The 23,227-nt window shown below is 44.7% G+C and overlaps 1 protein-coding gene across 2 annotated transcripts in view; it reads left to right on the top strand.

Annotated features, from left to right (window-relative positions):
* CMTR1 (cap methyltransferase 1) overlaps positions 1-23,227 on the top strand; it is a 55,607-nt gene that overhangs the window by 7,165 nt on the left and 25,215 nt on the right. For both annotated transcript variants that reach the window (XM_047733257.1, XM_047733256.1), the window contains exons 3-13: positions 3,480-3,631; positions 5,670-5,828; positions 8,487-8,579; positions 9,983-10,054; positions 11,223-11,317; positions 11,428-11,500; positions 16,253-16,451; positions 17,476-17,594; positions 19,675-19,771; positions 20,096-20,228; positions 20,943-21,122. In XM_047733257.1, coding sequence (XP_047589213.1) covers positions 3,480-3,631; positions 5,670-5,828; positions 8,487-8,579; positions 9,983-10,054; positions 11,223-11,317; positions 11,428-11,500; positions 16,253-16,451; positions 17,476-17,594; positions 19,675-19,771; positions 20,096-20,228; positions 20,943-21,122 — 1,372 coding nt within the window. The remainder of the gene's footprint in view (positions 1-3,479; positions 3,632-5,669; positions 5,829-8,486; positions 8,580-9,982; positions 10,055-11,222; positions 11,318-11,427; positions 11,501-16,252; positions 16,452-17,475; positions 17,595-19,674; positions 19,772-20,095; positions 20,229-20,942; positions 21,123-23,227) is intronic.

The following is a 23,227-nucleotide window of genomic DNA, read 5'->3' as shown; positions in this document are numbered from 1 at the left end:
ACCTGTGAATCCCCAGAAAGCCGGTGAAAGGGATAGTAACTGATCTAATGTTGTAGCTTCTGGTGAGTCAGGACCCCAGGTCCCTGGGCTGCACAGAAAGAAACTTTGGGACTGTGCTCAGGGAGCCACCCACATTCTTGGCACCCCCCTCTTTCTGTACCAGTCAGTATGGAAGTGACTGAGTGAAGAGAGGCTACATCTTTGGAAGTACGGTTCTTTAGCATGTGGGCCCTCTGTTTTAGAACGTGCCTCTTTCTCTTGCATGGGAGATAGGAGAGACCCGGGGTTAGTCTCGAGCCACTTGAGAGGTCTTTTCCCTTAGATCTGCTGTCCTCTCAAGCTTGGTCTGGAAGGGAACCAAATTCTTCTCAAGGAATGGTACTTTATTTCTTTATAGCTGTATTTTTTTACTCTAATTTTCAAATGAATATATTCTCACACAGAAAATGAAGAAAAGTGCAAAACAGAAAATAAATATAACCTCACCTCACAGTTTCCATGGTTACTCATTATTAATGTTCTGGGTCTTTCCTTCTGAGTGGCACTCTCTGGCACTCTGTGACATGTGCTGCGTTGGTCTGTGTAAGCAAGTCAGCTCCTTAGGGAACTGGATAGCTTTCTAAGAGGAAAGGGGTAGGGGTGCCTGGGCGGCTCAGTCAGTTAAGCATCTGCCTTCTGCTCATGTCATGATCCCTGCATCAAGCCCCACGTTGGGCTTCCTGCTCAGTTGAGAGTCTGCTTGTCTGCCCCTCCCTGCTTCTCATGCACGCGTGCTCTCTCTCTCTCAAATAAATAAATAAATACCATCTTTAAAAAAAGAAAAAGAGGAAGGGGTAGATTTGGTGCCTCTCATATGAGGTTATTCTCAACCAAAATTTCTCCTTACTAACTGCTTGGGAGCCAGAATGTTGGTTTTAAGTTTATTCTAGTTTTTTTCAAATATGTTTGTAAGCCTTTTCTTTCTTCTGCAAAATGTTCTATCACTAAAAGAAAAAAAATGTTTATTTTAGCTATCTGATTTTTGTGTTTTTTAAAAATTTTTATTATTTTAATACTTTCTTCATGGACCAATCTAAGTTATTTATTTAAGCCATCTCCTGCCATAAACAAAAGGATGGAAGATCAGTATTCTGGTCATCATTTGACACAAGTAAGGGAGGTGAGCTTGAGGTCCCATATACTTTTCTGGTCCTCATGCGGAGTCATGGTCCAAGCCAGTGCTGTGGTCCCCGCTGGGTAGTGGTCCAGGTTCTCCTTATTCATTTTCATAGGTGGTTGGAAGTGGATTCATGTGAGAGTTATGGAATAGAGTGTGACTATCATCTCCCCTGGGAAAGGGCTTGGACCTGGTGCAGGAATGAGGTAGGCCACGAACTTGGGGCTCTCCATGCTCTCTGTGATGTGACTTCAGGAAGACGTTTAGCATACTCCCACATCGGGGAGCGCTATGAGGTAGGGGAGGGCCTTCCACATCTGAGCAGAGCCCTCCTCACCGCCATGGGTGCCACTCAACATGGACTACCCCACATATTTCCCTGACTGACTTAGCAGCTCAGAAACCCAGGACCTATCTGCCATCACCATTTTCAACCTGGACCTTAGTTATCTGGTTTTTAAACTGAGAGTAGGATTATTTCTGTAGGAGAGAGGCCCATTGTATATACCATGGACCTTTTATAGAACATGTCCAGGCCTGGGGTGCCTGGGTGGCTCAGTGGGTTAAGCCTTTGCCTTTGGCTCAGGTCATGATCCCAGGCTCCTGGGATCGAGCCCAGCATCAGGGTCTCTGCTCAGCAGGGAGCCTGTTTCCTTCTCTCTCTCTCTGCCTGCCTCTCTGACCACTTGTGATCTCTGTCTGTCAAATAAATTAAAAAAAAAAAAAAGAAGAAAAAAAAAGAAAATATCCTGGGCCAAAGTTGTCTGATCAATTAAACAATACCAGTGTTTTATTCCCTTTACAGGTCTGACAGATACCGTATTTCAACCTACTGGCTGGAGGCGTTGGGGAATGGGAGTTCTTAAATAATAGTCCAAGGAAGGCCCAATTCTCTATTAAGATATAGGCATTTCATACTCATGCTTAAACTCTTTGTTATTGTTTAACCTTTTTAACAAAAGTTTAAAGACTTAAAATTTCTTTTTAATGGCACCAGGTTATAAAGCTGCTTTATTTAAAACCGTCTTTGTCAAAGTTTTAACACTGGAACAAAGTTAAATGTACCTAAATGAGACTTGAAGCTATTTTTGGTAGTAGTACAAATTTCGTCCTATGGGTATTACTATTTTCAAGTTTTTTCTTGTATATGAAACTTTTGAAAGGAAAATTTATGTTTCAATTCCTAGATTACTTTGTACATGCCTCCCTCTATAAACAAATGTATTAGTAATTAATATATTAAGGCTGTCAATCAAGACTTAAAATTTTTAAAAAATTCACTGTAGTGAGTACTTAATTTTTTGTTGAATGGGAAGACTCGATCCAGGTGTTGGAGATGGAAAGTTGAGTGTGACACAGTTCTCGCTCTCCAAGAGTGACCCTGGCCAGTGGGATGGCATTTGTGCTGGATGATGTGCTGGTGGTGCTGCTGCCCCTGGAGCACAGTGTGGAGGAGAATTGGGCCTGGGGGGCTGGGGAGAGCATTTTGCTCTTCTCAGATGCTAACCCTGAACAAGTTTATGTTCTCATGGGGAAGTGGATGAATCAGTGCAGTTAGGCTTTAGAATTATGATGCCATTGCAAGTTATGAATACCTGAATAGTGACCTTCATGGATCTTTGAAGAGTTGTTTTACACTGCTGCCTTTCCTCAACACCTCCCACAAGCAGCCAGGCTTTGACTCATCAACACGGAGAGTTTAGTGTGTAGGCCAGGCTGGTGATTGAAAGAGAACAGTTACTTCTATAAAATGTCACAGCTCATTGTGAGCCAGCTCTTCTCTGGGGCAGTGCTGTAGACATACCCTCTTACCTGTGAGTTTGAAGGACCGTGAAAACAAAGGAATCTAGGAGATTAAACAATCAGACTGTTAGTCCCGTGATAAAATTTTGAAAATGGAACTAAGTATCCTTGTTTGGAAGGTGATGTTCAAATAATAAGCAGCAGAAATAACAATTATATCTTCAATAAATACATTTTATATTTGACAGTGTACTTTCAGACACATTATTTCATTTAATCTTCATATAAGCCCATGTGGTAGGTAGTACCATCTCAGTTTTGTGGGGGAAAAATTGAAAGAATGGGAAAGGCACCTGATATTTTGAGCTCCCATCGTCCATCAGGTACCATTAGGAACTTTCAGTGACTTGCCCAAGATAACACAGTAAGAAGTAGAGAATACATTTGACCCTGGCTCATTTAAAGAACATGATGTGTATAGTGCATATACCGAACACTAGTTGAATAAATGAAACTTGGACTTTTAGAGGCTACTTGGTGCCATAAACTCACCTGAGCATTTTCTTTTTTTCTTTTCCAGCATCTACCACGAGCCTAAGTGGGTCTGACAGTGAGACCGAGGGGAAGCAACACAGCTCTGACTCTTTTGACGATGCATTCAAAGCAGACTCCCTTGTGGAAGGAACTTCTTCTCGCTATTCCATGTATAATAGTGTCTCCCAGAAGCTTATGGTATGTCAGTGCTTGGGTTGGATTTCTAAAGCTCTACCAACGGAGTAAGAGAAGGGAAATTGTATTGATGTGAAAAGAAGAAAAGCTAGGGCATGAGTTTTTCTTTTGCTTTCTAGTGGAGATTTAGTAGAGAGTGTGGCCCCCCTTTTTTTTTTTTTTAATATTTTATTTATTTATTTGACAGACAGAGATCACATGTAGGCAGAGGTCGGCAGAGAGAGAGAGAGAGAGGAGGAAGCAGGCTCTCCACTGAGCAGAGAGCCCGATGCGGGGCTCGATCCCAGGACCTTGAGATCATGACCTGAGCCGAAGGCAGAGGCTTTAACCCACTGAGCCACCCAAGTGCCCCTGGCCCCTTTTTTAATAGAAGTATCTGTCACATTTGAATCATCCATGGGAAGTGGCTGTGCAGGCCTGCTTGTCCTGTCCTATCCAAAGCTGGATCACCCTTTGGTCTCCTTAGTAATGAAAGCTTATCGTGAGTACATGTGAATGTACTTCCCTACACATGGACGTGTGTGGTTGGGTAAAGAGGCTTCATCATGGGAGTTTTTGCTCTAGTGAGTGATCTCAAGAGAATGACTAAAATCCTGCTCACTCCATGTGCCCAAAAATAAATGAGAGTAGTACAGTCTTTAATATGACTTTGAAAAGAAGGTTCAGTTTTCCTTCCTAGCTTCTTTACCCCATTGATATACCAGAAGAAGAAAAGTGACTAGGAAGACCTGCTGGCTTTCCTGATAAAACTTCAGTGAAAGTGCACAAAGGTTAGGGAAATCCAAGTTTGCTTTCTGGCTGGCTTTAATATTACAGGTATTAACTCCTCCGTTTTCATTTGGATTCATTAAGGAATGGGAACTGCCACTTCTAAGGTCATAGTCAGGATTCTAGTTGGGGGGCTGTAGATTTAGGGAAGTGGACAATGGGGAGGTTTGTGACTGAGTCAGCCTTTTTGTTCTGTTTTGTTTTTAAAGATTTATTTTTTATTTATTTGAGAGAGAGAGTGGGAAGACAGAGGGGCAGGGGGAGAGGAAGAGAGGGTACCCCTCAGTCAGCCTTTTTGACCTGGAGAGAGATTTGTGGCTACTGTAGGAATACTCTCCAGCTCTTGAGTTGGTAATACCCCTTCCAAAGGGAATATAGACCTTCAAGAGGGGATTACATTTTCTTAGGGTTGGAGTTATTTTATTAGACAGGTCCTTGGGCTTTGGGATTTAGGTCTCTGTTTTGGGGGTATATATCTGGGCCTAGTGACTCTAGAGTTTATGTGAGCTTATGGACAGTTGTGACACTTAAAAAAATATTCCCAGGGCACCTGCGTGGCTCAGTCAGCTGAGCGTTTCAGCGCAGGTCATGATCTCAGGGTTGTGAGATTGAGCCCCTCATCGGGCTCTGCACTGGGCATGGAGCCTGCTTGGGATTCTCTCTCTCTCTCTCCCCGCTCTCTCTTTAAGGGGAAAAAAAAAAAAAAAGGCCCTCTCTGGTGTCTTATGGTACTTATGGGTCCATACCTCAGTTTTACATGAAGCGAGTTCAAGTGGGCTCCTGCAAGCCCTCACTGTCTTTACATAGTAAGGCTATTTGAATGGCTGCGGGTAAGGTCGAGTTGCTGCTTGAAGCAGTTCCATTGTAAATTATGTTCTCTTTACCAACTCAACTCTAGATCTCCTTTTCACTTAATCAGAGAAATTAGCTAGAAGGGTAGTTGTGCAGATGTCCAGTGAAATTCATTAAGTGCTCTTGGTGCTTTTAATTACAGCTATGAGGTGCCTTCTCATTTATCCAAGTTCTGGTTGCCCTAGACTTTCACCTCCGGAGTAAATAGCCACTGCATGCACAGATAAACTGTAGTTACTTATTTATGCTTATTTTCTTCATTAGGCTAGAAGGAAAACTTTCAGCCTTACTTATCTGTGTTTCTCAGAGTTTAGCATAATGTCTGACACATGGTAGGGGCTGAGTAAATGTCTGTTGGTTTATGCAAGTGCTCTGTTATTATCTCTTTATTTATAAATTCTCTATTTTGTCTCTTTTTCAGGCCAAGATGGGCTTCAGGGAAGGTGAAGGATTGGGTAAATACAGCCAGGGTCGGAAGGACATCGTTGAGGCCTCTAATCAGAAAGGCCGAAGAGGCTTGGGTCTGACACTGCAGGGCTTTGATCAAGAGCTGAATGTGGACTGGCGAGATGAGCCAGAGGTAACTGGTGAGGGGAGGAGGAGACTGGAAGGCCAGCTTGTGTTTTCATGTGCATGGCTCTGAGTAGCCATGTTAACAAACTAGAAGTCTCCAGAGGCAGTGGGAATTTGAACTGAGTTTTTACATGGAAGGTACTGGGAGTGTCCAGAATGGAAACAGAAGAGATATACTGAGGGAGATATACTAGGCTGTGGATTTATTTTCTGTTAACGACTGTGAGTAGAAGATGCTGGAAGGCAGAGTTTGGTTCCACAAAGAACTTTAATAGATATGCCTTTCCACTAGTGGCTAAGGTACCTTGTAAGGCAATGAGTTCCCTCTGCTGAAAGGATTCAAAGCGGTTCAGTGAGGACCTGCTCCCCCATTGGGTGAGTGACTGGATTAGGTGCCCTCGAAGGTCCTATACCTCTACAGCTTTATGACACCTGAGCTCTGTGTAGGTGTTTATTTATACTGTGTAGCTTTCCTGGTGTGGCTTTAGTCTGCTTATCTGCTTGGGTACTAGTTTGTTTGGACCTAACTACCAAAAGAGACTCATATCCTTTTTCATGGCGCAGATGATGTTGAGATTTTACTTTTATTCATTGGTATATGTCCTGTCTTATATCACAGAGAATTCCAAGTAGGTATAGTGAAACAACTAAAAATAATGATGAAATATTGCCATTATAGAGTTGAAGCTAGAGAAAATAGAACACAAATGTCTAGTCTTCTACGTAGCTGGTGTAGTTGAGCTTCACATGTGGCTGTGAACTCTGGAGAATTGATATTTTATTTGTCTGTCTGATGTTCCAGTCCAGGAAAGAATTCCCGTGAATTGCACATGACAAAAGCCTAATAAGGCTTCAGAGTAAGATGCTGACAAGCCAGGAGCTAATGGCTTCGGGGGGTGGTCCTGCTGTGTTGCCTTGTAGTTGTAAGGAGATGAGACCAGCAGAATAGCAGATGAGACAGTGAAGAATAGGGTAAATATTTGTAATTGGGTCCTAGATGTAGGTTTTTACCTCAGAAATTCTTCGTGCTTTTTGGGTCCTCATTTGTATGAAAACCAGTAGAGTCCCCATCCTCATAGTGGGGCAGAATTAGAACTTAGCTAAACTCAAAGTCTCAAATTTGCCCATGGAAATCTCTATTTTTCATGGAGACAGGCTATTGAAATTCCTTTTTGAGGCAAGGCTGTCCTAATTGTCATTTACCGTGTATTAATTTTTCTCCTACGAAAGATGCTCTATTTCTTGGTTAAGAGTTTGTCTTAACTATTAGTTGGTATCCACTTCTTTGAGGGAGAGGAATCTGTGTTGCCTCAGGTGACTGTCCATCACTGCAGAAGAAGTGCCTAGTGGGTTCTGCAGCGCAGGATTGTAGAGGGCAAGGTTTGACCCTTCACAGACAGCACTTTGCAGTCCATTTTTGCTCCTAATGTTCATGCTTCTGTGGAGAAGTTGAGTCTGCTTACTCTCTCCAAAGGGACATCCCAAGTTTACATGAGCTTTTTTTCCCATAGAGTTTATAACTTACAACCATTTATAAATGGTTAAAGGTGATGGATTTGACTGGGGGAGGGGGAGCCGTGATTCACTGTCAGATTCATTGACAAAAGGGCTTCTGTAAATTTTCTTTTAAACTTTTCCTGTGTTGTTGATGGTTAGCTTGCCCTCAAGACCTTGCATTGTGTTACCATTTTATGCCTTTCAGAGCATGTAATATTACCTTTAATCACATTGCTTCAGTTTGCAACGGTGAATCTCTTCTCCATACTTGCTTGGGAGGCAGTGTGTAGAGCTGCCATGCAGGTTAGCCACCTGTTTAAGTTTTATAATCTGTGTCTCTAGCTCAATGAACATAGTCCTGGCTGCACATTAGAATCATCTGGGGTCTTCTAAAAAAATGTGATTATACCAAGTTTCTGCCTCAGACTGACAGAATCATATACTCTGAGGGTGAGGCCTTGTTATCAGTATTTTTTAAAGGACTGCGGAGGGGTATTTGGCTTGCTGAGTTGGTGGAGCGTGCAATTCTTGATCTCGGGGTTGTAAGTTCGAGCCCCATACTGGGTGTAGAGATTACTTAAAAATAAATAAAATCTTAAAAAAAAAAGTGCAGATATTTCTTATATATAATGTAATTCAAAAATTAAGAGAAAGCACCATTGAGATGCCAGTTTCTGCTTTGGGATTGAATAGGCAAGGAATCCTATTTGTGAATAACACTTTAAAGGGCATTGGAGATGAGACTCATTGCCATTGGGTCTTCCTGGTATAATTACCTTTTCATAGACTTATCCTGTGTGTACTTCTCTGTGTCCCTAGTAGTCTGATTGTAGGCCCTTTCAGTCAAGGATCATGTCATTTTTAACTGCATTCTGAGTACTTAGCCCATAGTACATATTTATGAAATAATATTGGAACAAAGGAAAGAAACTTTGAAGGTTTGGGAAGTTTCTTAAGATTCAAACTAGAATTGTAGCTGGCCTTCCAAAGTTAACCCTCAGTATCCTGGCTCAGTTCTCAAGTCTGACCAGCGCATTTGGCCTCAGCTTCCCAGACCCTTCCATCTGTCTGAATCCCTTTTGATTGTTTTTGGGGAGGCCCTTGCAAGTTGGAGCATAGCTCTGATGGGCCATCTTCCTCAACTTACTGTCCTCTTTTTTGTTTGTAGCCCAGTGCCTGTGAGCAGGTGTCATGGTTTCCAGAATGTACCACTGAAATTCCTGACACTCAGGAAATGAGCGATTGGATGGTTGTGGGAAAGGTAGGACTTCAAGAAAATGTACCCTGAATTCTTGGCACTTACCTCCTGACTTTTCTCTTTGAGTCCAGTGTGTCTGTATGTATACTCATAGTGTAAGAAAAATGTGAATCTGACATTACTGGCAAGAATTAAGTTTTGTCAAGGTGGTGTGTCAAGGGGTTTATAGGTATGCCCCTGGGAGATGTGACAGCGTTTTTTTCTCCTAGTCATTTAACTTGCAAGGCAGCACAAAATGCATAACTTCTGTCTTTCTCATGGATGCTTTTTAGGGTAGCTTATTATACATTTGTGTATATTCTGGTCACTGCTGGGCACTGTTCCAGGTAGATGAAAAGACACTGTCCCTGTCCACAGAAAAATAATGAGGGAGTTGTTACAGAGGGAATTTGTTTAATCTCCTTCTGGAAAACTACGAATAAAGTACATAGCTATCAAATCAGTATGGTCTAGAGAGCAATTCTCCCAAGTGTAGGGCCCCCTGGGGATCTCCCAAGACCCTTTCAGGGGCTCTATAAGGTCAAAGTTATTTTCATAATGATACTGGAAATTTACGTGCTTTTTTTCACTCATTCTCTCACAAGTTCCAGTGGAGTCTTCTAGAGGCTGTATCACAACCAGTTGAACGCAAATGCAGAGAGGAGAGTCTGGCCATCTTATATTAAGCCAAATAGTAAGAGATTTGTAAAAATGAAAAACAGTGCTGCTCTTCTCATTAAAAGTTTTTTTGGGAAATATAGTTATTTTTCATAAAAATATTTGTGTTAACATAGTGTGTTCTTTTACACTGAATAAATTGTCTTAGTTTCTAATAATAAATGTTGCTGTGTATATATCCCCCACATAAACAAAAGCTCTTTGGGGTCCTTAGTGGTTTTGAAATGTGTAAAACCTGAGAACACCCAAGTTTGAGCATCGTTGGTTTAGAGATAGCCTCACTGAGCCATGAGGTTTGATTTGACACCCCTGTGAGGGTCTCTTGAGCCCTCGTTATCTCTGATGCTACCAGGTCAGTGCAGTTGTACCTCTTACAGATCAAGAGGCTTCCTGGTTGAAGGACGGGTTTCTGTCATTTAAGGGCAGTCCCCATCCTTCTGCCTCCATGCTCTGGGGGCAGACAGCTAGAATGTTTCCTTCCTGTGTGCTTTCTCAGCCTCAGCGTTCATGAGTCTTGTATCCATATGGTGCTCTAGTCAGAGCGCCCAGGGGGCTGCTTCATCTCCCAGCCATCTGGAGTACAGCCAGAGGGGTTTAGGATTTTCTCTTTCCTGCACCTCAGGGATTGATGTTCTTGGCAGAGACTCAAGCCCCTTCTTGTTCTACTCACTTAGAACCCTCATTTCTCCATTCATTCCCCCAACTGCAGTCATACGTAGTCATTATCGATTATTTTCTTCTTTCTGTAGAGAAAGATGATTATTGAAGATGAGACAGAGTTTTGTGGGGAAGAGCTGCTTCACAGTGTGTTGCAGTGTAAGGTAAGGCCTGTGGGGCTGGAATACCTTGTGTGAGGGCATGTGCTGGGCTCTTACAGTTCTTTTGAATTGGTTGGGGGTGGGGGACCGAAGTTTAGCTAAGATTTTTCTTGGAGATGAAATGTGTGGCTTGCCACATTTCTCCAGTGTATCCTTTTCCTGGGGCCTTGTAGTATTATGCTCTTCCTGTGGTCGGTAGCCAGGAAAGGCTCCACTTAACTTCAGTGGGTCGGTCCATCACAGTCCTGAGGGGGCGTGGTGTAGTGAAAAGTTTGGAATGATTCTTTAGTGTCGGGTAGACCTGAATTCACATCCTTGTGAATTTAGGCCCTTTGCAGCTTTCTTGCTGTGTGACCTTAGGTCAGTTGCTTTAGCTGCTCTGAAGTTTCCTCATCTGTAAAATGGGGAGAAAATACTTCCCGGAGAAAATACTTCCTGTTTTGAGAATTAAATTGGATAGTCAGCGTGAAGCCCCTAACATGCTGGGCAAATGTTAGTCTTTCCTTGATAGCTTTCGGTGTGAGTTTGTGTCAGGAAGTACATGGCCCAGGGCAGGATGAGCCAGGGAAGCTCTGAGGAAGAAATGGGTTAGAGAAGAAGACTCAGACCAGCCTCACGAAATTTTTTTTTGTAGGCAGAGGGTTGGGAATATCCTTAAGGTGACTGGAACTCTGGTGAAGTGAGGCTTTTTTTTCTCAGGGAGAAAATAGAAGAAGGGAGAAGGAATCCCTACTGTGTGGGTAGGTGCCATCACAAAACACTGGTTTTGGTTTGCTTTGCCCTCTGAGTGAGCCTTACTATCAGTACTCTGGTCCCTTGGAAAATTGCTGCTGGACTGGAGAAACAGATTTGCTCTGAGGATTTGTGATGCCAGCAGGTGGCTTTGTGCCTACCCACAGGTGCCATTTATTAACCATTTTGCAGGGATATATAAATAAATGATAAATACATTTTATTTATCATTTATTTTTTACCACTTCACAGGTGAGGTAGTTGAGGGTCTGAGAGATTGAGCAGTTTGTCTAGGGTCACACAACTAGTCATTTCAGAGCTGGGATGCGGCAGTATTGTAGCTCTTCCAAGGGCTGAGATGGGCTCCTTAAGCTCTTAAGTCCCCTGTACCTTCCTGGAGGGTGATGCTCACCTTAAGGTTCTGACTCTCCCTGGGCAGAGTGTGTTCGATGTCCTGGATGGGGAGGAGATGCGGCGAGCTCGGACCCGGGCCAATCCCTACGAGATGATCCGAGGAGTCTTCTTCCTAAACAGGTTTGCTGACATTGCCCACCTTTCCCTTCCCCTGACATCCACTGTTCCACCTTTTCATAGTTTTCCATACATCTGGTGTATTGAGTTGTGCTTTTCCGTCTTTAATGCAGGGCGGCAATGAAGATGGCTAACATGGATTTTGTGTTTGATCGCATGTTTACAAATCCACGCGACTCTTGTGGGGTGAGAACAAAATTCTTTGTCTGAATTCATAGTGCTAAATGGGCTTACGCTTCAGTGGCCTAGAAATTGCCATTTGTGCAATGTCAGGAGACTATTCCTGCTATGTGAGAGAGATTTTGCTTTGAGCTTCTCAAATTAGGTCCCATGGTGCTTCCTATGGTCCCAGGGATGCTCCAGTAAGCAGTTGTCTCTAGGGCTTCAGGCCCAGAATTGTAAGCCCCAACTCTGCAGATCCTGCTGCTCACCCCAGGTGGAGGAGGGTAGGGCTTACAGCAGTGGCAAAGGGACATTTCTGGGCAAAATCAGCAGTTGTGACATCTGTAGGCCTAGGGAGCAGGGAGGAGGAGGGTAAGAGATAGAGTGTGGGCCCTCCTCCTGCATCCATCAAACATATATTTATCCAGCTCCTACCATGTGCTGGGTACCAGGAATATAATTTTGAATGAGATAGATGGGATCCCTTCCCTGTGGCATTTAGGTTCTGGAAGTTCTGGTGGATTCGAGAACTGGCAAGGGTGTGGGGTGGGAATGTTTGTAAAGCCTTTCTGTGGAGGCCAGTTGCTGCCAGGATGAGTATGTAGTCTTTATAGTGAGCTTGTTTTCCAGATTCAAACCTGTGACATCATCTGATTTGTGTGCTGTGGCTGGTATGAGAAGGGAGTGCTTGGGGAAATGTGATATGAGTATTGAATGAAATGTAAGCATCTGGGTCCTTTGACTGGTCCGTTTAAAATCAGTATCCTGTCTGAAAATCTAGGCGTGTTGTTCAGTGACGGGTTGTGGGGCAGGAAGTACAGCACTTAACATTGTAGGTGGTGTCGCTTAAGTTCATCCCTTTTTTGGGCTTCAGCTGCCTCATCCCTGAAATTAGCTCTACTATCATGTCAGAGGGTTAAGGTAGCACCAGAAGCCTTTAGGATCTGTTCCAGTTCTAAGATCTGTGATTTCGGATGTGACCACTTTCCCTTTCTGCTGTTCTTAACCAGCTTCATGTGAGATCATAATTATTAGATTTTGGTCCTTCTCAAGAAGTGGTAGAGCAAAATGATTTTCTACTGTGCTCCATCTCATTTCTCTGAACACAGACACACCATAATGATAGAGAAAAAAGGAAATTTCATTCTAGCATTCCCTTCAGGGTTTCAAAGCACTTTCACTCAGTCCTAAAAGTTAGTTCTCTTTGACAGTGACGGGCCAGGAGCCAGCTGTTCCCAAACCTGTTTCTGCTTCACTCTACTTCCACTAGGCCCCTGATTATCCACCCGCTAAAGGAACTTATTTTCCAAGTTCTTTAGTGTTTCAGTTCCACCTCCCTTACTGCTTCCCTCCATGCTGGCAAAACTGGCATGTGGACCCCTCCAACCCATAGTCATTTCTCTCCCCCAGGTCTCCCTCCCTGTTTTCCAGGACCAGCAGGCAGCACAAAAGACCTCTTGGAGTTAGCATCTTGAGAAAATTAGGTTGATACAATGTTGGTTTAATTTTCTGAGCTCTAAATGATTTCCTTTAAACCCCTGCCTAGCAGAGGAGCTCTGTCAGGCTGCTGGGAAGCCACATCATTTTGGGCTTTTGATTATAAATGCCTCCAGCAGCTGGGATCTGGTTATTGTCTTTTGCTGTCAGGAAAGCGAAGGAGGCACCAGGGTTGAACCATTCAGGTCAAGGGTGGAGATGTTAGTTACATAGGAAAAGGCAGCTGTGTTTGTAATGCTTCAGGCACCTTCTGGACCTGAACTGATTGTTACTGGCCATGGAGAATTGCCCTTTCAGAGATGTTTCCCTGCACTCCACTATAGGAAGTGATTTCTCTCCAGCCCCTACTGTTTTCTTCTCTCTTTTCATCTCTGTTTTCCCCTGAGGACCAGAGTGTGTTTTTCAGGTGAGCAGAGTGCTCTAGCACAGTCACCCGTAGAGACGGGAGTGGCTGAAGGGTTTGCTAGGGTCTTAGTAGTTCTTGGATCAGGCAGGTTTAGAAGAACATGGAGAACTTGAAGCCTGAGCAGTGTGGGGAGGTGGGAGGTGGGGGACTATGAAGTTTTTCACTGGCATTCTGGTTCTGTGGGTTGTGGTAAAAGGAAAGAAGAGACTATGTAGGGAAACGAGTTATAAACAAGAATTGGAAGAGACAAGGGAAAGAAGGGAGTTTAGATTCTTGGGGGATATGCTAGCCTATAATAAACCATAACATTATGTGTGGGCTTTGTGTGCTTGGGGATATTGCTGAAGTAAGTAGATGTTGTCCGTGAAGCCTTACAGGAGACAAAAACTGAATGTGGATCTTAGAGTTGCAGTGGTATCTTAGAAGAAATTAGACAGCACTTACAAAGTACCCCCTGAGCTTGAGTACTGCATGAGGTGATGGAAAGGGACAAGAATTTTGACTCCAAGGAATTTGATCTAGTTGAATATTGTATCATCTTATGTTTGTTTAGTATTTACAGTTTATAACCATCTTTGACATATGGTACTTTAATTCCACAATAGCCTTGAGAACCTACATTAGTCCCAATTTACAGTTGAGGGAGCTCAAGCTTAAAGGCGTAAATTGTATGCTGCCTTTAGCTGCACAGCCCGTAGGTGGCAGAGGTGAGAACTCCAGCTGTCCTTTCTATGAAAAGACCTTCTGGCCATGACCTGTGAGGGCCACATGTCTTGAAATCAAAGAATGAAATCATACTTATGCCCTCTTTTTTTTTTTTTTTTTTTTAAGATTTTATTTATTTATTTGACAGAGAGAGATCAAAAGTAGGCAGAGAGGCAGGCAGAGAGAGAAGAGGAAGCAGGCTCCCTGCCGAGCAGAGAGCCCGATGCGGGTCTCGATCCCAGGACCCTGGGATCATAACCTGAGCTGAAGGCAGAGGCTTTAACCCACTGCGCCACCCAGGCACCCATACTTATGCCCTCTTTTTGGAGGTAATATTCTTTCATTGATTAATTTTCCTTCCTTCGCCCAGCCTTCCTGAGCCAGCAGCTCTCTGGGAAAGCCTACAGCCTGGGCTAGGTATGGCCAGTGGTGAGGAACATTGTTTTTCCTCTTCCCAGTGTGTGCAGGCCTTAAACTTGTGATTCTTGCCTCCTTGCCACTGTGCTGCCTAGAAAATGCCACATAATGTTCTCAGTAAGTGCCATTAGGTCTTTTTTGTGTGTGCAAATGAATATAATCCAAAAATATGAATAATTGATGGCTCAGGAACAAAGAATACTGGGCTAGATTGGTGGGAAAGAAGAGCAAGAACTGATACATCTCCGCATGCCTGGGTGGGCTTGTCATAGGATGATGAAGTTTATTTTTAGCTGAAGTCAGTTTCTCCAGAGACTTCTTCACTGTTTTGATGAAGCTGGATAGCTATCATCAGAGGCAGGGCCCTTTTCACCCAGAAAGTGATGAGATTGTGAACATTTGTATTTTCCATTTCTTTCTTAAAACCTTCCCCTAAAGCTTTCTGATCTTTATCTAGCAGTTACAGAACTCTGGACAAGTACTCAGCCATGACAAACCTATGGAGAGGGAGGTTCTGAGCTGCCTAAGCTCCTTCTCACTGGATGTTCCTCAGGGTCTTCTTTAGTCATTTGCTCTAGAGCTCAGTCTCTTCTTGTCACCAGTGCAGATGGCATATCCACTGTGCCTTGGAGCCAGGTCGGGACAAGTAGAATTCGCCCTCTGCGACCAGGTGTATAGAAGGGAAACACAGTATGGGCCAGTGCTGGGTTCAACTTAAATATCAGATTAAGAGTTAAAAGGTACTGGAGTGACCAAACCTGTAATCCAGTTAAAATTCAAACGATGATTGTAATGTAGTTATTTCTGAGGTGGGCGGGCCCTCTGGGGGCTGCACACCAGCGTCTCCTTCACCCTCTGCCTTGTTGGCCTCCAGCTCTGCACCGCCGCCCCATGCACCTGGCCCGCAGAGGGGCAAAGGCAGGAGAAGGGAATGCAAAAAGGAGGAGACTCAGTGCACTGTGGTATCTTGGATTGGATTCTGGGACAAAACAAAGACTAATAAAACCCGAATCAAGTCGAATTTAGTTAATAGTATACCAATATTGGTTTCTTAGTTTTGACAAATGGCCAGGTAAGATGTCAACAGAATTGGAATCTGGATGAAGAGTATATGAGAACTCTGTCTTTGCAGCTTTTCTGTAACTCTAAAATTATTCCAAAATAAAAAGTTAATTGGAAAAAAGTAGGGAGAGTCGAGAAGGAAGAGAAGGGAAGCAAAGGCTGTGGTTTGGAAAGGTAGGCCCTGTGATTGGGAGGGGGAGATGTTAGAGCCCCTCAGGCTTTGGATGGGAAGACCTGAGTCTAGCAGTCAGGCTGACTGGATTCTGAATAAGCTTTCTTGCATGCAGGCTATGAACAGGTTGCTTTGTGTCTTGGTGTCTTTTTTTCTCTGTCTGTAAGTGGGGGATACAGCATCTAGTCTACTCAGTGGGACTCTTGTAAGGCAGGATATGGTAAGGAAAAGACTCTGAGAAATAAAAATGCATGCTCAGATTCCTATTAAGATGCTTTTATTAGGAGTCTGAGCTGGGCCCTATGGTTGCGGGCACCAGGGGTATTTTGAAGTAGGGATGGGCAACTCCAGAGGGCAGGGACTGCAGAGGGTACATCTCCTGGGTGTTGTGGCCCTGGCGGGAGCTCTGCACTATGCTTGTTGAAAGGCTCATTTTACTCCCCCTGCATTCTCCTTCCTGTTCCCCATTGAGCCAGACTTTTTCCCTTCCTCCCTTGTCCTCAACTTGCCTTTGCAGAAACCACTGGTAAAGGACCGGGAAGCTGAGCTTCTATACTTTGCTGACGTCTGTGCAGGCCCAGGCGGTTTCTCAGAGTATGTGCTATGGAGGAAGAAGTGGCATGCAAAGGGCTTTGGAATGACTCTGAAGGGCCCTAATGACTTCAAACTGGAGGACTTCTACTCGGCCTCCAGTGAGCTCTTCGAACCCTACTATGGTAAGGACACCGAGGAGGAGGTCCTGGGGGCAATGGGAGACTGGCCTCTGTGGGGACTCTAGGTCAGAAGCAGTTATTATCCACTGGGCATGTTTCCTTTACTGGGTCCCTCAGCCTGGGGTTTCCAGTCCATGTCATGAAGATCTTGGTTCCCTCTAGACTGTCTCTTTTTACCTCAGGCCTGTAGGATGCAGGTTAAACACTCCACAAGGCAAACTCTCATCAAAACCATATTAAATCCTCTTTTCTTCTCTTGTGGTGACAGGAGATAATGAAACTGCCTGATCTCCGGCTGAGAATTGGCAGAGTTCTTAACAAATACAAACCCCATGCCCATCTCCAGCACTATGCACCGGGTGTGGAATGCACTGGGTAACAGACAGCTCAGCAGCCCCACACAGTCCCCTCCACTCTTTCTTGATTGCTGTGATTTGGCAGCAAATCCCAAGTTCTTTCGTAACAGTTCTTATTTAAAAATTGATACTGGTTTCTAAATGTCAGTGCTTTATTATTTTATTTATTTATTTATTTATTTATTTATTAAAAGATTTTATTTATTTGACAGAGATCACAAATAGGCAGAGAGGCAGGCAGAGAGAGAGGAGGAAGCAGGCTCCTTGTTGAGCAGAGAGCCGGATGCCGGGCTCGATCCCAGGACCCTGGGATCATGACCCGAGCTGAAGGCAGAGGCTTTATTAACCACTGAGCCACCCAGGCGCCCCCATGTTGGTGCTTTAAACACAACTTCAGTCTTGGAGAGGAAGTTCCTCTGTTTCAGTTGGTGACTCTTCACTAGACAACTCTTTTTGAATTCTGCTCTATTATAGCAGGGCCCTATTTTTGCCTCTTGGTCCATCACTACAAGGCAGCTTGGCAGGATAGATCCTGCAGTGAGTTGCTCCCCACAGGGCCTTTTCTCCTGGTCCTCAAGGAGAACCTGTGTTCCCAGCCCCAGAGTGCTTGTGTCCCAGCTCCTGGGATGCAGAGGGTGGATGAGCTGATTGTGAATCTTGTGCCCTGCCAGGTGAAGGTGGGATCGATGGAGATGGAGATATCACCCGCCCGGAGAACATCACTGCTTTTCGGAATTTTGTCCTGGATAACACAGATCGCAAGGGTGTCCACTTTCTGATGGCCGATGGGGTGGGTGATCTTTTTTCCACAGGGTGATGCTTTAGGGATTTATCATGTTAGAGGCTTATTTTGTTTTATTTGGTCCTTTGCTGCCCCAGAGGGTGGTGGTTCACTATTCAGATAGTAGGGATGTGTGATGTATGTTTTTATTCTTTCTGCACACATTTTCAGTGATTCTTTTGTCAACATTGTAATGTTGTGGACATCTTTGCTTGGAGCAAGTGGATTCTTAGCTCACTTCCTCAGAGGGCCTTGGTTGGCTGTAAGAGATGGTAGGTGAAAACCGTGACCACAGTGGACTAGGCAAAAGTGATTGGGAAGAACGTTTCCATCATTTGTCACCTGGGTTTGTTTCCTGGTAGAGGCTGTCCTTACATCCCTAAGCCTCTGGATGGCTGACAGATAACCAGAAAACCAAAGGCAGCAGCTCGGGGGAACCCACAGGAGGCTCTGGTTGGAGGTCAGTGGTTGGGCTCAAGTGAATATTCAGGGAGCCTTGTTCTTTGGGCAGCTGCTTGAGGTACAGAGGGCATCCCATTATGATGCTGCTAGAAATCTTTTCTGCAGAGGGCCGCTACTTCCTCTAAGAGGAAGGACAAAGAATGTGGCAACTCTCCAGTGTCACATGGCTAGAATTGAGAAGAGCCTCAGAGGTCCTTGGGTGGCCTCTCAAGCAGTAACAATGTGGAAAGGTGAAGGAACGGGCAGGATGCCAGCACAGGATCTGAAGATGCCCTGTCTTACCAAAGCATTGTGCACAGCAGGGAACAGCAGAGAGACAGGCTTGGGGGATGCAGAGGGTGGATGAGCTGCCCCTGCCCCTGCCCCTGAGCAGACGTGGGGGCCTAATGGTGCTTTTGAGGCTGTTAGTGCCATGTGGCTGGCAGACAGAGTGCAAACTCGAGGGTTGTCTTTCTGCTTAGGCAATATAGACTGGTGACTTGGGCTTTTTTTTTTTTTTTTTTTTGATCCTACAAATAGACATGCATTTTGAGAAAAATTTGTAAATCTGGAGGACATGGCTAAACAATTTTGGACTCTGAGTCAGTTAGCTATTACCGTTGTAGGACTGAGTGAGGGAGACCTGGTCTGGCTGGAGCTAGCTTAACAGAGGTCAGCCTCCTTTACTTTTTAAAAAAATTGTGATAAAAAACATACACAGTGTTCCATCTCAGCCATTTTTAAGTATACAGTTTAGTAGTGTTAAGTATGCCCCCCATTTTTTGAAACAGATTACCCTGCTTTTTTTCTTTTTGTGAAATTGAAACTCTGTGGCCAGTAAACAGCAGCTCTCCTCTCCCCGCTCCTCCAGCCACTGGCCTCCTTTACTTCTGTGTGAGCTTGACTCTCTGCTCCTGTTGGCATCTCACAGGCAGGGAGACCACTCGAGGAACAGGAAGGCACATTCTTTGAACAAACACCCTGGCCAGAGGCCCTGCCAGCTGGAGGGAGAGGCTCCATGGTCTTGAGACAGGAAGGGGGTTTTGGTCAGCAGAGAAAGAGAGATTACTGTGACAAGAGTTGAGCTAACTTTTCTTCTGTCACCATACTGGGGCCTTGTCGGTGATCAGCACAGTGGCTGAGTAAGACCAGGCAGAGCCGTCACACCACTCCGTGGCTCTTGGGATGAACAGGGTATTCTGTTTCCTAGCTTGTAGTTGGCCTATGACCAGCCAGTATTTTGCCTCCGTCCTCCCTTACTCTTCCCCTGGATTCCCACACGGGTTTTACACTTTTTTGGACCGTCTTCTTGAAAAAGTAGACTTGTTTCTACCCGTGGGAGCGATGAAGCAGAAGGAAGGCCCTGTTCTAGTAGTCAGGCCTGGGTCCTAGTGCTGACTTCACCCATGAGGTGCCATATGACTGTGCCAAAATAAATTAAACGCTGAGCTGTGTCTGTGTCAGTCAGATGGTGGAAGTCAATGAAAACACTTGAAGACGTCTCAGTGAGGATGGGGTAGGGATGAATGAAGTCCTCATTGTGGGGGAGCAGCGGTGTCGCCGCCGCCACCGCCGCCTCCTCCTCCTCGCTCTTGTGAAGTCCTCATTGTGTCTCTTTCCTACTCCGCTTCTTACCCTCTCATTTCAGGGTTTCTCCGTGGAGGGGCAGGAGAACCTGCAAGAGATCCTCAGCAAACAGCTGCTGCTCTGTCAGTTCCTCATGGCGCTGTCTGTTGTCCGAACAGGTGACACTTCTCAGCTGTCTCCCTGGCCTAAGACCCATTAGAGGCCCCGTTGGACAAGAGCATGTACGGGGCTTAGGAGTAAAACAAACAAAAAAACCCTGCTTATCTCAGGTGGCTAAATGAGGCTAAATGAGGAATTTAGGGGAGTACATGCTATAGAAGCCCCAGAAGCCCCTCGAAAGCTGAGTCTTCCCCTTAAATTGTCTCCTTTAATGGGCCCAGGCAGTGGGTCCTTGGCTTTGTCATATTTATTCCCTGAGGTTACCTTATTGCCTCCTGGGATAGAACCCACTGACTGCTGTTGGTGTTTTTGCTCAACTCTAGGCGGCCACTTCATCTGTAAAACCTTTGACCTATTCACACCATTCAGTGTAGGGCTCATCTACTTGCTCTACTGCTGCTTCGAACGAGTGTGTCTGTTTAAGCCGATTACCAGCCGTCCTGCCAACTCAGAGAGGTGAGGCTTTCCTCTCCGTTCTAATCAGACTAGTTGACTGCATGTTAGCACAGCACATCCTGCTGCATCTCTGGCATAACTACTCAAGCTTCATTAAAACCCTGATTTTTAAGGACGTAGTTAGAACCAGTAGGAGATCGGATTCTGACCCTCATGGTTCTGTGGTGTGCCACTTCAGCCTCTGCTTTCTCCACAAGCCTGATTCCGCACACTTAGGTGGGGGATCCTTGGCTTGGTCCAGGAAGGAGAAGGTGACCAGAAGAAGGGGCACCTGGAGGGACATGGGCTGGGCAGGGGAAAGGGGGCTGCCAACCAGAGGCACTGCTGTTATCCCAGTGGGGACACAGTATGCAGTGCTCCTGCATGATGTGAGAGAAGTTGTGGCCAGTCTGAACTGCTGGGTGGCTTGTTAAAAACACAGGTTTCTGGGCCCCATTCCTGGAGAGTCTATTAAGTAAGTGTGTAATTTAATAGACTCCCTAGTGATGGTGATGCAGCTGGCCTGGCATAGGGCAGGAACCGCTGCTGCAGAGGGTAGAGATACAGCCCAACATAAAAAGGAAAGAATTGAACTGAACTTTTGCAGCAGAGTCTGTGCTGTTCTTTGTGATGGTCTTAAGTCTGTTTAGCTTTATGACTCAGCAGGGAGTTTGGGGAGGAGGAATGTGGGGGAGAAGCCCTTGCTCAGTGGACTGACAGGATCTCTTCCCCCAGGTATGTGGTGTGCAAGGGCCTGAAGGTGGGCATAGATGATGTGCGGGATTACCTCTTCTCAGTCAATATTAAACTCAACCAGCTGCAGAACACTGATTCTGACGTCAACCTTGTGGTCCCCTTGGAGGTGATCAAGGGAGACCATGAATTTACTGACTACATGATACGATCCAACGAGAGGTGAGCAAGACCGGGTGGTTTTTGCTGACACCACTGGGGTATCAAGGAAGACCAGAGAACAAAGGACTGAATGACTGGCTCTTAGTATCACTTGGTCAGTCCTAAAAAAATTGGTAACTAGGATGGGTCTGCTTGTTCCAGAGCTCCTTGGACTTTGAGGAGTTGGGGGACCCTCATCCTACTCCCATGCCCTGTTCCAGTGTGGCCAGTGGGAACCTGGTTGGTACAGCCCTGCCCATGGGAGCCTGAGGATGACAATGAAACCTGACAGAGAGCAGCCTTGTCCTGTGTCCCTGGAGGCAGGAGTGACTGCTCTTGAATTGCTTCTGTTTGTGAAAGGCTGTCATGGTTGTTGCCTTGTGAAGCTCCCTGTTTGGAGACAGGAGGTGGCTAGGAAGCAAGGATGCAGCATGCTTTGGAAGTTTCTGGTATTAAAGCTTTTTTGTTCATGAATTTCCCAGTCAGGTGATCTGAATGTTGTTCTGTTTTGTTTTTTTTAAACCTTCTTTGATTCCCACCCTCCGTCCCCGTTTCTTGTTACTGGTAGTAATTTAAAGTAGTGACAGTTGGCTCAGTCTTCTAAGTGGGCAAGCCTGAGAGAAAAATTTTTGGAGGTACATTGGAGAGTTGTATAGTAGCAGTGAATCAGTACAGGTGCTTTCTCACGGAGCAGACAGGTGTTGGAAAGGTCATTTCTAAGGGTACAGTCCCTTCTCCCAGAGAAGTCTGAAGGTATGGGTGGCCTTGGAGAATCACAGAAGAGGAAGTCTTTACCCATTTATCCATCATCCTGCAGTATTTTAACTCTCCACAGTACTGCCACCAAAGTGCTCTCATCTTGATGGTAATGGGAGGTACCAAGGTGGAGCAGATGCTGAGCTTCAGCATGTTATACATGAGGAAGCAGGCTGAACTGGTCTAGAGTCAGCAAAACCACGGCTTTGTAACATTTCTGGACTTCTTTTTGCTGAACTGTGTTATCGTCTGCTATGAGCGCGTGTGGACGCACGGCAGAGCTGGACTTCTCAGGGGACCCTGGGAGGCTCCATCGGTTAAGTGTCTGCCTTCGGCTCAGGTCCTGGGATCAAGCCCCACATCCTGCTCCCTGCTCAGCGGCAAGTCTGCTTCTCTCTCCCTGCCCCCTCCACTCCACTCATGTTCTCTCTCTTGAATAAATAATCTTAAAAAAAAAAAAAGAACTGGACTTCTCAGTGCTCCCAAAAGTTCACTGTTTAAGCAATCCAATATCAAATCTGTTCTCTTTTTTTAAATTTTATTTATTTAGTTGACAGAGAGAGACAGTGAGAGAGGGAACACAAGCAGGGGGAGTAGGACAGGGAGAAGCAGGCTTCCTGTTGAGTGGAGAGCCTGAAGCAGGGCTTGATTGCAAGACCCTGGGATCATGACCTGAGCCAAAGGCAGCTGCTTAACAACTGAGCCATCCAGGTGCCCTAGTTCTCTTTCTTTTCTTAAAAAGATTGATGTATACTTCCATAATTGAAGTGTAGATCTTTATGTGGACACTTCATTTTTGACAAATGCATATATTAATGTAGCCTACATTTCTATTAAGATTAAAAAAAAAAAAAAAAACAACATTACGGTAACCTCAGGAAATTCCTTTGTGTCCCTGTCCTGGCATTCTAGAACTTTGTATAAATGGAATCATACATAGACACTTTTGTGTCCATAATTTTTTTCTCCTTACCATAGTGTTTCTGAGATTCTTTCTTGTAGTGTTCATTTGTTCCTTTTCATTGCTGAGTAGTATTCCATTGTATGACATATCAAATTTATTCTCTCTTGATGGACACATACTATATTTCTAGTTTGGGGCTATTATTAATAAAGCTGCTAAGACACTTTTGTGAAGGGCTTTTGATGGACAAATGTTTTCATTTCTCTTAGATAAATATCCAAGAACAGAAATTCTAGATCATAAGTTAGATGTGTATTTAACTTTTTAATAATGCCATGCAGTTTTCTCAAGTGCTTATACCAGTTTATACACCCTCCAGCAGAGTGTGAAATTCTGATTGCTCTATGTCTTTGCCAACATTTGGTATTGTTAGTCTTTTTCATTTTTGCCATTCTGGTAGAGGTGT

This window comes from Lutra lutra, chromosome 6 (genome assembly GCF_902655055.1).
Source record: "Lutra lutra chromosome 6, mLutLut1.2, whole genome shotgun sequence".
Classification (NCBI taxonomy): domain Eukaryota; kingdom Metazoa; phylum Chordata; class Mammalia; order Carnivora; family Mustelidae; genus Lutra; species Lutra lutra.
Note: the sequence above shows the minus strand (reverse complement) of the source record. Positions and strands in the feature narration are given on the sequence as shown.